This window comes from Chiloscyllium plagiosum, chromosome 2 (assembly GCF_004010195.1).
Source record: "Chiloscyllium plagiosum isolate BGI_BamShark_2017 chromosome 2, ASM401019v2, whole genome shotgun sequence".
Lineage (NCBI taxonomy): Eukaryota > Metazoa > Chordata > Chondrichthyes > Orectolobiformes > Hemiscylliidae > Chiloscyllium > Chiloscyllium plagiosum.
In genome coordinates, this window is record NC_057711.1 from 75449091 (window position 1) to 75464329 (window position 15239).

Below are 15239 nucleotides of genomic sequence, written 5' to 3' on the forward strand. Positions count from 1 at the left end.
ACGCTAGGAAATTGTTTCCGTTAGGTGAGGAGACTAGGACCCGTGGACACAGCCTTAGAATTAGAGGGGGTAAATTCAGAACAGAAATGCGGAGACATTTCTTCAGCCAGAGAGTGGTGGGCCAGTACTACCTGGAGGCTGGGACGCTAAATCTCTTCAAGGTAGAAATTGATAAATTCTTGATGTCACAAGGAATTAAGGGCTACGGGGAGAATGCGGGTAAGTGGAGTTGAAATGCCCATCAGCCATGATTGAATGGCAGAGTGGACTCGATGGGCCGAATGGCCTTACTTCCGCTCCTATGTCTTCTGGTCTTATGGTCTAAAAAGATGGGGGAGCTGTATTTTTGGGTAAATTCCAGACCAGACAGGCCGGTACCTTTTTAAGATCGTTACATGACATCACAACATTTGATATAAAAGGTACCTGCTTGCCTTCAGTCATTCTGTGTAATGAAGTCAATGCAGTCAATCGATTAAGTGTAACCTACAGTAACTTCAGTAGGCGTCGAAACTTGACTGTGTATAAGTCTGTGATACTACAGCCTTGTAAATACTTACTGTTACAAATAAACTTAGATATCAGAGTCAAAAGAACCCAACTGTTTGTGGTATATATAGCAAACCACAAACAGAATCAATGCCCACATATATCTTGAGAGAATGTAGAACAAATTGAACTTCTGAAGTTTAATTTCTTCAGATGTTAATTTTCATTTTAAATACAATTTGAGTATGCACGGTTGTTTGGATATTTTTATTTCTTTTCATTTTGCTTTCTTTTAAATTCAATCTTAGTATCTGATCCTTTAACAATTCTATTTCACCTTCCTTCTCCCCCACAATTATTTTTCAATCTTTAAATTTTCATGAGTCAAGGAGATAGATCATTGGTTCTGCCATTGACAGAGTACCAAGTGTCCCACTGATCTTGATCAGCTGCACTCCCAGTAAATTATGCCACAAAACATTGAGTTGCAGGATGCAAATGAAAGTCTTGGCAATGGGACACACCACCAAATGCCTTTCTCCAGAAATATCTGTCCCAAATTGGATACTGGTTAACATGTGATCTACAAGAGCTAACTTCCATAGAATCACAGCTATATAATTGTTACATTAGTTGCTAAAACTGTTAACTTTTTTTAAAAAAAAGACTGCCAATTGTAGTGGCAGTTAAAACTCAAAACTGATCAGTCGATTTTTTTTTGTCAGATAAGATTAATAAGGGATGTTAAACTAAGATTTCAGGTGCACATTAGTCTTGATCGGACTGAGAAGATGAGGAGGCTTGAGAAGCTGAAGAACCTACTCCTGTTTCTCTGCTAAAATTGCACCTCATGGTTTATCCTCCAGCAGTTGCTACAATTTTGGTATTCCTAGCACCTACTGGCTGGAAGGTGTTGATCGTGTTAAATTTTGTTGTAAGTGTCACTGAGGTGTATGAAAAGAATTCTCACAGCACTCCCTCAGAAAAGTATAGTGGGGGAGGGATTGTGATTTAAAACATCTCCCCCTTTCTGTGATGGATCTGAAGCGACATTTTGATGGAGACGTTTAGAAAAGCTGACTCCATGAGGATTTCTTGGAAATCATGATGATGACTCTCTTTTAATTAGCAGCTGAAGATCAAATCCATCTGTTTGGCTGTTATTTGGAGGGATATAAAATGTTAATGGTTTCATACAAATTGATGAGACAGGGCTAACTAGGATAGCTGGCTAGTTAGGGAATTGTGGAATCTGGATCTGTCATCAGACAGCATATTGCATACATCCAGATTTGAGTGCACTGGTGACAGGATGCATTCTAAGCATTTACAGAAAACCAGCAAGTTAATTCTTTCACTTGACTGCTGTCAGTGTTGTGATCTTATGATTTGATTGATGCTATATTATTTACCTCAAATGCCAAATTATTAAAATTAGGACTATATTGTTCAATGACGCATCATATAGATTTCTACCAATTTTGATGCAAAGGATCTCCATCTTCTGAATATTGCCCAAAATATAGTTCACAAACTGTTGCTTTCTCTCAACTACACTTGCCAGTACCCACCCTTCACATTGAGGGAAGTAAAAGCCTTTTCCATGGCAAGCTGTAGCAAAATATCTTCAAATGGTTGACATGGGGCAGCGAGTCCTTTTCAATGTTTGGAGATCCTTTGAATGTACACAAACTCAGTTGTTTTGATGCTACCATGCTGTTAATCCATTCTGTCGGAGTTGGCGCTTTGTTGACAGATTCCTTCTTTTCTAACTCTACCTTGTCTTACAGCTTGGAACTGAGGGCAACTGGAACTCTCCTTGCAGATGCTAAGTTATTCTCACACTCTCATCTACTTCAAGATAAAATTCACCAGGGAGACTTCCAAAAGCTGAAATAAGATAGATTAATGATTGTTTGGGATTTATTCATGTTAAAATGGCTTAGTGGCCTTTGAAATGCTGCAGTTCTCTTCTGAAAGATGCATAGTTGACTCTGCAAGCTTTAGATTTGCTTCAGACAAGTTAGGTGGATTTTGTTTAACATCTATTATCTGGAATGCCAGATCTTCATTATTTCCATAGCTCTCAGCTTCATTCATCCCTGTTGATGAGCATAATTTTAAAAATTTATTCACAGGCTGAGGGTGTCACTAGTTGGGCCAGTATTTGTTGTCTGTCCTTAAATTTGCCCAGTGGGCAGTTAAGAGTCGACCGCATGGCTGTGGGTCTGCAGTCACATGTAGGCCAGACCTATGAAGGATGGCAGTTTCCTTCCTGAGAGGACATTAGTGACCAGATGGGTTTTTCTTGACAATGGATTCATTGTCATCATTAGACTCTTAATTCCAGATGTTGTTTAATTTGAATCCAAATGACCTATTTTCTACTATTTTCTACCATGCACGTATAACTTGATTATATATCTTTCCTCTACTACCATTTAGCTCATGGTCTATTGTTATAGTCTCCTTCACAATCTGTTCTACTTATTCCTCCTCCCTCTTTACCAACATGTAAAAGGTGTCATTTTCCAGTCCCCTTCAGTTCCAAAAAAAGTCATACCAGACTCAATCTTAACTCTGTTTTTCTCTCTCCACAGCAGCTGCCAGGCCTGTGGAGTTTCTCCAACACTTTCTGTTTTTACTTTAGCTCTCCAACATATGCATCATCTTGCTCTTATCATGTAACCTAGGCCGGACACTCATGTGTTCATGTGACAGTTCTGAACCCTCATGCTTCAAGGTGGGAGAGCGTCTGTGTACTTGTTGGTCAAGCTCTCGTTCTACTTTTTCCCTTCTGTCCAACAGCGTGTCATGTACATGTGGTTCTGTGATGAGTGTGGGAGAGTAGAGTTTGTATGGATCTATGTTCCAAACATGAACTGCCAGTGAAGGTAATCCATTGCCTAGAAAAGAAACACGTGGATTCAACATAGCTATCCAAGTATTTTGGCAAATCACTTTGCAAATCATGGGTTTTCTGCAAGACCACTCAACTGAGGGTAGTGGAGAGAAAAATATTTTGAATGCCCTGTCTCCTGTAAATGCCTTGGAAAGTGTAATAGTACAGTGGACTGTTGGATACAATTTGTTGAGGTTCATCAAACATTCTGAATATGGTGGTCGATATGTCAATAACCATTTCACTAGTAATGTCTTTGCTTTGCCACAAAATCAAATTTGGTGAAATAACCATTCACCAAAAGGTAATCATGTCCTTGGACACAAAAGATAGCAGTCGTGATTTCATACCATGGTTCAGAAGAAAGTTCATGCAGAAGTGGAGGTTTTCACACTCGGTGATGATGAAGGAATAGACATGTTCCACACAACTTGATGATTTGATTTCTGTCCTTTTAATGCCAGGCCACTATGGGGATTCATGCACCAACCTCCTGGTTATCTGTTACATCCAGATGTTCTGGAGAGTTGATAGCTGAGGGGAATTATTATTAGACTATTCATCCAGAGACCCACGTACTGTTCTAGCTATCCCAGTTGTAATCCCATCATGGCAGATGATGGAAATTAAATTTAATAAAAATCTGGACTAAGAGTCTAATAATGAACCATTTCTAATTTTTGGAATTACCCATTTGTTTCACTGCCCTGCAGGAAAGGAAACTGCCATCCATGCCTGAACTAGCCTACACATGACTCCAGACCTCACACCAACGTGACTGACTCTGACTCTGAGCGACTCTGTGGGCAAAAATTGCTATCCAGCCAGTGATACTAACATCCCGTAAACAAATACAAAAATAATATATGGTCTGATATGCGTTGATCCAGAGTTTGTGGAATTATTACTTAGTTGCCCTGAAAATTACATTGTTAGGGAGATACAATTCTTTTCTGAATGACCAGAAAGAACAGACCCAGCTTAGGGAACTATTGGATGCATTCAGACCATCCACCAATAATGATTTTTTTGAGCTGTTGTGTCCGATTATCATTTTACACAGTTTGTTGAATCTGCTTTACTCTGCTGTAACCAGACTAAATGGAACCGTTGTTGCAGACTGGAATACATGCCAATGAAGCTGATAAGTTTGTCACCCTGTGGATTGCAATAACATTGAGATGCATGCATGCCAGTAGTCTCAACGGGTGAGACTATCTCATGCAAATTTGGATGTTTCACTGAACCTGTTAAAAGCAGTTCCTTCAGAATTAATGATTTGCAAATAATGTAAACCTGCATATTTAACTCTTCCTTTTTCTAGTAAAGCATCTAAGATAACTTCCTTAAGTTTGTCCAGAGTGCTTTTCTGAAAAGTTGGATAGGTATGGATTCAATGACCAGTTCTTCAAGTCTTTCAATTCAATTCAATTCACTTCTACATACAGCATATGGTCTTCAGCGGTTCAAGGAGGAACTCTGCCCCCCCCCCCCCACCTTCTTGAGGGCAACTAGAGAAGCCAAAAATGCTAGCCCAGCCGGCATTGCCCATGACCCATAAATTTTGTTTTAAATCACATTCTGTACTTTGGCAGGTGCCGCAAATGAAGTGGCCGATTTTGTTTCACCTAGTTGCTGTCGATTGACATGAACACGAGTCTCTGCATCCTGAAATTTACTTTAACTTTAAATTTAACCTTCCAAAATCTGAAAAGAAAAGATGTGATGCAACGGTCTTAAAGGTACAGTCCTATCTGATCTGGATTATGTGCCAAATACAACATTCTAAATTGTCCTTGAACCAAGTGACTTGCATGGTACTTCAGACTCAAAGGTATGGTATCAAAATAGGCCAAACTATGTAAGGCTGGCAGATTTCCTTCCTTACTTTATTGAACCAAGTGAATTTCTTCAACATGACTAGCTTCCAACATTTTTTTTAACTGTAACCATTAATTGAACTTTAAATTCTACAAGTTACTTTGGCAGGACCCCTGTCATTAGAGCTTAGTTGTCTAGATTACGAATCCAATGATATTTCTACAATACCACCATTTATCCCTAATATTAAACACTTGGGCCAGAAGGTTTTTGGCAGTTGTCAAGGATCATAAAGTTCAAAGGGCACAATGTTATTTACCAAATGTTTTATTATGTTCAGTTTAATGAGTAAGTTATATACAAATCCAAACAAAAAAACCTTCTAATTAAATGAGGATGCCAACAATGAAAGACTGAGATATGTAACTGGACTCTTATTTTTTTCATTGTAACTTCAACCAGTACAGGAATTAAACCCTTGCTCTGGGCATTGGTCTGCATCACAAACCAGCTATCCGGCCAACTGAGCTAGCAAGCTCCATTGTAACTGGACTAGCAAGTTCAGGAGATTCACATCACCTGATGTATTCTTAATTTGAATTTCCTAATTAATAACATCAGCTGTTTTAAGATACTGTTATTTTGTTCCAGCTGGATTCAGGCCATTGACTCTAAATATTGACGCTTGTTTGCACCTGTACTGTAATGGCCCAGGTGTGTTTTTTTTTAAAAAAGCTACCATATTTTGGCTTCATACGGTCAGTTGAAGAGGCTTGCTTCCTATTGTACAGCTACTATATCAGTATTTTACAAGGACAGAGATTCAACCAATTACATTCATCAAAGAAATGCACCAGCCCAGAGCAGTTGGCTTTTTTTAAAAAGGAACTTCAAGGGTTCACAGAAATGTTTCCTCAAAAGCTACATTTCCTGATAACCGCAGCTCAGGGAACAGGGAAGGAAGTGAAAGCAACAATGATCTCAAAGTTCTGTAGACACCCCTGCCGTCTTAATACTGGAATGGTACAGTCCATCTCTTTAATAATTCTTCCTTTCTAATGCTATTACAGTGTTGTGCTGGTTGTCAAGTGGATCATTTTTGTCTGTTAAGGAGACAGTATCACAATATTTTCTGCTATTGTTTTTATTGATAGCATGTGCCAAACACAGCAGAAAATGAAAACTGAAGTTATAAGTAAGTAGAGGACTTCGCTCCGAAGGTTTACATCTAATTTGTGCTATGGTATAAAATATTTCTTAAACATAAGCTATATCTGAAAAGATTTTGTTTTTTCAGTGAAATTTAGTAGAGGTTGCACGGTTTCACCATTTGCTTGTATTTTATTTGTAGATTTATCATTCATTGCTGGAAGTGAAAATAGATTCAATTGAAGAAAAATTGTGATGTTCAAAAACTCCATTGTCCTGTTGTTGCATTGTTTCTTTTGATCGAGGTCTAACTTATTTCAATAAAATTTAGGTGTAAAGGGTCAAAGCACAGAGCCTTACTTAAACATTGAATAATAACTGTGAAACATTTTGCGATGAACATTGCGCAGTAAGCTGCGTTTTGACGTGGGCTCATATCGCAGAATGGTATTTAGGATTAGGCTTTAATCTATTTAAGAAAAGTATGCACTATCAGCAAAAAGAGTTCAAGTTTCCCTTTAGTCTTTGGCTATTTCTCAGTTAGGTTATACTATATCATACAGAGATTAGCAATAGTGTTGTAAAAGATTAATACCGTAAAAATTTGATAGGTTCACATTATTTCAACATAATCCTTTAACATCTTGTTCCACAGGGGAGATGTCTGAAAAAGTGTTTTGCAATTTTTTTTCACAAACTAAGTATAAATCACACAGAAATACATGGTATCTTCACAACAATTTTCTGATACAATTGATACGTTCATCTTCTACTTTCTCCACAAGCAAGAATATTTTCACTAAATGTTTTTAATGTAGCCAGTGCTTCTATGAAACATAGATTTTTACTTCCAACGTCTTAAAATACAGTTAGAAATAAATAATTGCCATCATCAATTAATAAGGGTATTAAAATCCAATTCTTTAATTTCGCTAAACAATTCCAAAACCTTGTATGATCTTTTGGAAAGACTTGTTGCAATTGTTTGCATATTACACTCTCCAGGACTACTGTAACAGGTCTTTAGAATATAAAGCACTGTCATCTTAATACACCAACATGTATAATTCCAAACAATCATTTGGTCCTAGTTATTTTTGTGGAATAGGTGGATGACAAGAGAAACACAATCTGACCACTCATACCTACTATCCTAAAGTCCCTCTAACTTTTCTTGCTGCTGGTTTATCCTGTTGTAACTTTCCCAAGAGCAACACAGTGACTTCTGAAACTGAAAGTTAATGCATCCACGTGCCAATAAACTGAGAGGCTGCATGTCTGTGCAGTTTAGAGACCAGGTCTAAGATGGAGTCATAGAGCTATACGGCACAAAAACAACTCAGTCCAACTTGTCCATGCCTACCTGATATCCTAAATCAATCTAGTCCCATTTGCCAGCACTTGGTCCATATCCTTCTCAACCCTTACTATTCACCTACCCAGCCAAATGCCTTTTAAATGTTGTAACCACTTCCTCTGGCAACTCATTCCTCAAAAGAATCACCTCTATGTGGAAAAGTTGCACCTTGGGTCTCTTTTTAAAATCTTTGCCTTCTCGCCTTTAGTTTTGGACTCCACCACCCCAGGGAAAAAACCTTGTCTATTTACCCTATCCATGCCTCTCATGATTTTATGAACCTTCTGTCAGACCACGCCTCAGCCTCCACTGCAGGGAAAATAGCCCCAGTCTAGTCAGCCTTTCCTTGTAGCTCAATCACAATTTGACATTGTGCAGTTGATTACATGACCTTATGAAGACAAGACTTTAAATTAGAAAATAATAACCATTATTTTTGAATTTTCAGTGGTAAAACAAAACCTGACGTTTCTGAACCTCAGAGTAGGCCTCAAATTCAAGAGTAGGTATATGCTGAGTTATGTGACTCCACATCTTTCCTTTTGGGAAAGGGATAGAGAATGCTCCTGATCATTATTGTCATAAGAAACAGAGGTGTGCAGTTCTTCTAAATGACCAAGCTTAAAGTCCAGGTCTTTTGGTCACTCATTTTCTGTGTCACTCATTAACTCATTTTCTGGCTCAATATCAAATTTTGTCTGCCTCTGTGACAACCTGCCATATTAAGGACACTGAGTGGAATCTTACAGGGGTCTGAGCGATGTGGCAATGATGAGGTGTATGGCGGAATCAGGCAACAAATGCAATGAGGTCTATCTCAATGTCAAGATCATTTCATCCCATTATTTATGCTTTTCACAAGTGGTATGGAACAATTCTGTCAAGGCAGTGATGAGTTGTCAGTTGATCATCATTCTTGATCATTAAATACCTTGTAAACAGCACAACTCACCTGATTAATATCTTGCCAAACTCAGCAAATAACATTAACGTTGGGAAAACCTTGCAAAAAGAAAAACAAGAACTGGGCAACAGGCAAATTCAGCTCTCCGCTTGCTCTGAATGAACTCTATGTTGGATACTGGGCAACAGCATCTCAGGGCAGTATTAACAGGCACCAGACTCATGCACCCTTCATCCATGGTCACTGACATCTGTCATCTCTCAACCTATCATGACCATCACAGTATACATAGCAGAGGCATTTGTAGAAGTGAGGATAAGGGTGCTGACAGTAGAAACTCAAGGCAAATGGGAATGCAAGTCAGCTTTGGAGGGCATGGTAGGCTACAGGAGGATGGGCAGCATTAAAATGTAATGCTGGGGCTCAGGGGCAGGAAAGGCAGTTGTAGGTGAAGATTAATGTGGCAGGTCTCCATGCAGGGGTTTGGGTGAAAATGGGCAGACAAGGTACTGTGATATAAACATGGACAGGGAAGCTCTGAGGTCAGGTGGTGACCCAGTGAAGCCTGATGTTAATGGTGCCCACCATGAGCCGCATTTCTAGTCATCACTTTCTGTTCTCTCGATGGGATGGGCTCGCAGAAAATGGCTGGGACAACACCCAGGGTGGGCAGGGTCAATGTCAGTTCAATGGGAGAAAATGCAGGATCCTTTGCAAAGCAGCTACGTTTAATTTACAATCAGAGTATAACATGCTTAGGGTTTAAATGCTGGTCAAAGCCAGTTTGCTACTTCCCATTGCTGCTTCTAAATTGATATAATGATGAAATTATCATCAATGATGGTTCAAAAGGCAAATTCTGGTGGAATTACACTATTCATGTAATTTCCAAGAGTCCTGAATGAGCCACACAGGCTGTGCTGAATACATTGTGAAGTTTAGCATTTGATGTAGGTCCAGGATTGAGAGGGGCATGCCCTCTCTTTTTAATATGTGGTGATCACTCAACCAACTGGCACCTTTACCAAGTCACTGAGACAGATTGTAGACTGCAGACATGTCCCTGTTATCCAAGCCCAGCATATCTCACTGTGTGGTGGTGTGTTCCACCCTCCTCTGCAGGGTATGCCACTGATGACTGTTGTGAGATCTAAATAAATTCTTTTGTTCGTTCTGTTCTCAATTTAGGTCATTTCCACCAAGTAATGAGTTCTGCCACAGGTAACATGATTAGATTGGATTCCCTACAGTGTGGAAACAGGCCCTTCGGCCCAACAAGTTCACACTGACCCTCCGAAGAGCAACCCACCCAGACCCATTCCCCCTTCACCTAAAACAGGGCAATTTAGCATGGCCAATTCACCTAACCTGCACATTTTTTGACTGTGGGAGGAAACCGGACCACCCAGAGGAAACCCACGCAGACGCAGGGAGAATGTGCAAACTCCACACAGACAGTTGTCTGAGGCAGGAATTGAACCCGGGTCTCTGGTGCTGTGAGGCAGTAGTGCTAACCACTGTGCCGTCCATGTTGGCCACTGTAAATGCCTAACTCAGCAGTAAAGACAGATACAGGAGGAGAACCTGTATGAAGAGCAATGACCTCTAAGAAGTTGCAGTTGCAGGCACCCTAGGATGCGTGAGTGCCAGATTTTTCTCGTCCTGACCCGATTTCCTAGGGACAAACAAGCCATACTGCTGACACAGACTGTGTTTCCTAAGAGACTGAGAGGGAACTGAGCCAGCTGCAGGAGTAGGAAGTCTGTCTCTCCCAGTGGCGATGAGGCACCACAGCTGCACAAATGTCGGTGCCAATGGTTCCTTCCAGGGAGCAATGGGTGACCTGTGTGGGATCTTTCAATCAAATGTGCCACAAATACACCAAGACAGTGACCAATGTCTTCTACACAAGGTCACAATAATTCATTTTCATCCCAATAGTGAGATCAGTGCTGCAGCCCAGGCAGCAGAACTCCGGAACACAGCTGACTTTCTACAGGTGCACTATACCATTGACTGTACACCCATGGAATTGAGGGACCATATCACAATGCTGCAGAATTCATCAATAGGAAGGCATCCATTTAATTAAGGGTAACGGTGATCACAGATCACCTGAACACTTTCTGGATCTGTGTGCCCACTACCTTGGCACTAACCTGGAGAGTGCTCCAGAATGTACCTGCTGTGTTTGAGGGTTGGGGTCCTTACATGGATAGTTACTGGCAGATAGAGGCTCCCCTCTGTGACCATGGCTGCTTACACCATTGGGCATCTTCATGGATGACGTGAAGCACAGTTGTAATGTCACTGTAGTGATTGGGACCTTGTTGACCATGAGGGGTCGTTGGCCCAGATTAATAACCCCAATCAGGAACTTCTTAGTCAATGAGGTCCACCTGGTCCCAACAGTCAGCTAAGCCTCAACCAGGACTGTAGAGCAGAACAGAAGGTTCTTGAAGATCCACTGCATGGTCCAGTTTGGGGGAAGCCCTTCAGCTCAATCTGGACAGAGTATGCAGCATCATCCTGTGTGGTACTCAATGGAGCAGGCAACAAAGCAAGATCTTGTATGGCGAAATGGGAACATTTGATTATTCTTTCAAGGAGGAAGAAGACTACTTTGGTCATGATGCAAAAGTCTGTTTGGCATTGTAGGGAGAGCACAGCAGTTCAGGCAGCATCCGAGGAGCTTCAGCAAAATCGACGTTTCGGGCAAAAGTCCTTCATCTTTATTCCTGATGAAGGGCTTTTGCCCGAAACGCCGATTTTGCTGAAGCTCCTCGGATGCTGCCTGAACTGCTGTGCTCTTCCAGCACCATTGATCCAGAATCTGGTTTCCAGCATCTGCAGTCATTGTTTTTACCTTGGCATTGTAGGGGTTGAGTTCAGGCACTATTGGCTGGATTTGTATCCTCTTTGCTTTCTGTAAATAAAGCTCACGTTATTCTGTCTTGTCTGATTTACTTATGTATATGTGCTGTTCCCCTATTGGAAGACAAGAAAATGATATGGGTTTACAGTAGGTAGCATTGACCGAGCTTGTTCAGATAGGATGTTAGGACAGGTATAGTGTGTGGGGTAGTTGATAAATGGAGACTAGAGTGAGAAAATGGGGTTTATGTGCAAGCGAGTGTCAACCTGGGCAGCTTTGTGGTTGTTCTAATACGCTGCCAGATTACAATCGTTGTCTAGGTATACAGTGGCCTTTCAAAGATGGCCTCTTGCAAGGTGTGCTGCCCTTTCTGTAGCCATCCACTGAGTGGCGGGTTGCTGTGAAAACAGCATGCGGTATGGTGGGTAGAAATCAAATGAGAACATTTTGGCTGTGGTTGACAATTAAAAATACCTACAAATTGCACACCTTTTATATCATAAAACAAAGGATATGCTTACTCAACAGAATTGAAACTGCAGATTTGATACGCCCATAAAAATTGAATGTACTGTGGCATAATGATGTGAAGAATTGACAACTTTTTTGTTGCAAATGCAGAGAACTAAAAGATGAAACTAAAAATTGAGAAGAGGAAAATCCTCACAGGTGATCTAGCCTTTTGCATAATTAAAAGTACATGCAGAATCTTTTCAGTTCAGCTCCTAGTAGGCCCATAAGCTGATCCTTAATTTAGTTCTGGAAAATTAAATTCCAGCAGAAATTGTGGGCTATTAGTTCTATCTTCCTTTGAATTGCATTCCCTCCCCACATGACCTTCAATGTGCAATGTGGCCATGACAGTAACAAGTTACTTTGCAATGTCTTGTGGATGAATTGAGTTGAGAGTGTGGTGCTGGAAAAGCATGGCTAGTCAGGCAGCATCCGAGGAGCAAGAGAATTGACGTTTCAGTCATAAGTCCTTCATCAGAAAACCTTTCGGCTTTTGTCCGAAACGTCAATTCTCCTGCTCCTCGGATGCTGCCTGACCTGCTGTGCTTTTCCAGCCCGACACTCTCGACTCGAATCTCCAGCATCTGCAGTCCTCACTTTTGTCCAATGAAAGGGGAGCGGCCAGTTCTCTCAGCTCAGCTTCTCTCTCATTTGTTTGTTTTTAGCAGTGTGTGTGGAAAAGCTGCTGGACCCAGAAACAGGTCCAGGCTGGTACTCTCTCTACCTGACTCCTATCCTGTAAGAACTTGTGTTTGATTTTTACCTTTTGTGTCAAGGGATGTTTATGGGGATTTTTGCAAATGTCTGGAACAGCATCATTAAGTTAGGATAGTCTGTTGAGTTTTCGGACAGGTTAAATTATTTGGTATTCTGTTTTTTGTTCTTTGTGTTTCATTCAGTAATTTTGTAAATGAATTGTTTTGTTTAAAATTAATTGGTTTGACCAGCTGATTCTCTCCTGGAATATCTACTGTACACCTGCTTAAAGCAAGCAGCAAAGTTAGGGTCTGGGCTACCTTCTTGAAATGTTTCGAGGGGTTTGGCCTGATCCATAACAGACAACTCCTTGCAAATAAACCAGTAACACCTCACCCTTGCCCTTCCAATCTCCTCTACAAACCCTTCTGACAAGGCTTCTATTTTATCCGCTGCTGAGGTCTCACCCACCCAGTGTCTTTCAACTCCCCTAGACTTCTTACTTCCTCCAAAATATCAAAACTTGCTGGGAACCGGCAGTCCCTGGACTGGACTCACCAGGACTTGGTGATCAATCACAGCACCATAGTTCTCATCTCTTTTCTTCTGCGGCACACATGTATTTGGTCTTGCAATCTCCTCTGGACTGCTCCATGTCTGACTAGAAATAAGCCAGTCAATAGGATTTCCAAGCAAAGAATCTATCAATTATGTTACACAAAAGATATGGAGTTAGAACGTCACAGATAACCTATCTGTTCACATTCCCTGTACACCTACTAACTGCTCTCCCTGCTCCCTACTGCCAGAAAAGTTAATATCAAGCCCATAATGTCTAATCACACATTTTCTGACCATTTTTCCTTCAATCTACCATTGATTTTTGCACTAATGCTAATACATCCTTTATCCTTTTATTTTTGTAGCTCAAATTGAAGTAATACCTTGCAAAATCTGTGGTGATAAGTCCTCTGGGATCCACTATGGAGTGATCACTTGTGAAGGCTGTAAGGTAAGAGAGACTAAAATAAATAAATAAATGAAGGTCAAATTATTTCTCAAACATCTTGAGGGTGGAAATGGGTTGTTTTACAACCCAGAGTCTGTCTCTTAAATTAAAAAAAAGTCTTAAATTAATTCAGCAAAATGTGATGTTTTCTATCCTTAATATTGCAGTGTTGATTCTGGTAGCATGTTTTTATGTTTAGAAAGTAAATGAGGTAATGCTGCTGCTTCAGGAGAAATGAAGAACCACCTTTGATGCAACTGTGATCATTCTGTGGTAGATTGTCTTTTTGTGAGTGTACAAACTGAGTTTTTACGGTCTGCACAGTGTAGTAATGTAGCTTTTGACCTGTACTGACTTCACCTGTTACTGGGAAAGATCCTCAGGCAGAAGTGAAAATTCTAAATTGTATTGGTTAGGGGACTGCTGTGGAATTTAACTCAAAAGGTGTGTGGAGAATGTTCTATATCTTCCCAAAGGGCACAGAATGTACTTTGGATGAGGGAATTCCATGTTCAACAGCAGCACTACTGATCGAGCTGGTCAGGTCTTACAGGACATAGCTCTAGGCTGGGTGTGCAGGAAGTGGTGAGGGAACCAGCAAGAGGGAAAAATATACTTGACCTCATCCTTACCAATCTGCTGTGGATGCATCTATCCATGATAATATCGGTAAGAGGCAAGTCCCGCCCTCACCTTGAGAATAACCTCTGCCATGTTGTGTGGCACTATCACCGTGCTAAATGGAACAGACTTCGCTTGGATCTAACAAGACCAGGCATTCATGATGCACTGTGGAGTATCAACAAAAGCAGAATTGTACTCCAGCACAATCTGCAACCTCATGGCCCGATATATCCCCCACTGAACCATTACCATCAAGGCAGGGGATCAACCATGGTTTAATGGAGATTGCAGGAGGGCATGCAGGAGCAGCACCAGGCGTACCTGAGGATGAGGTGTCAACCTGGTGAAGATACTAAGAAGGGCTGCTTGCTTGCCGAATGGAATAAGCAGCAAGTGATAGATAGATAGACCTAACTGATTCCACAACCAACATATCAGATCTAAGCTCTGCTGTCCTGCCACATCCACTTGTGAAAGGTGGTGGACCATTAAACAACTCACTGGAGGAGAAAACTGCACAAATATCCCCCTCCTCAGTGATGGAAGAGCCCAACACATCAGTGCAAAAGATAAGGTTGAATCTTCTGTAGCAATCATCAGCCATTGGATGATCCAGCTCAGCCTCCTCCGGTAGTCCCCAGCATTACAGATACAAGTCCTCAGCCAATTCCATTCCATCCAAGAAATGGTTGAATGCACTGGATATGGGCCCTGACAACATCCCAGCAATAGGATTGAAAACTTGTTCCAGAACCTGCTGCTCTCCTGGCTAAGCTGTTCCAGTACAGTTACAACGTGGGAATTTAAAAGACAATATGGAAAATTCCCAAGGTCTGCCCTGTGTACACAAAGCAGGACAAATCCAACCCAGTTAATTACCACCCCATCACTCTACTTTCA

The 15239-nt window shown here is 40.9% G+C and overlaps 1 protein-coding gene across 2 annotated transcripts in view; it reads left to right on the plus strand.

The window, feature by feature from the left end:
* rorb (RAR-related orphan receptor B) overlaps window positions 1–15239 on the plus strand; it is a 266439-nt gene that overhangs the window by 159661 nt on the left and 91539 nt on the right. Inside the window, exons 1-2 of one of the 2 annotated variants that reach the window (XM_043712175.1) lie at window positions 6311–6407; window positions 13633–13718. In XM_043712175.1, the coding sequence (XP_043568110.1) occupies window positions 6368–6407; window positions 13633–13718 (126 nt within the window). In that variant the 5' untranslated portion in view covers window positions 6311–6367. Of the gene's footprint in view, window positions 1–6310; window positions 6408–13632; window positions 13719–15239 lie in introns of those variants that run through there. The other variant, XM_043712184.1, reaches the window with a different exon arrangement.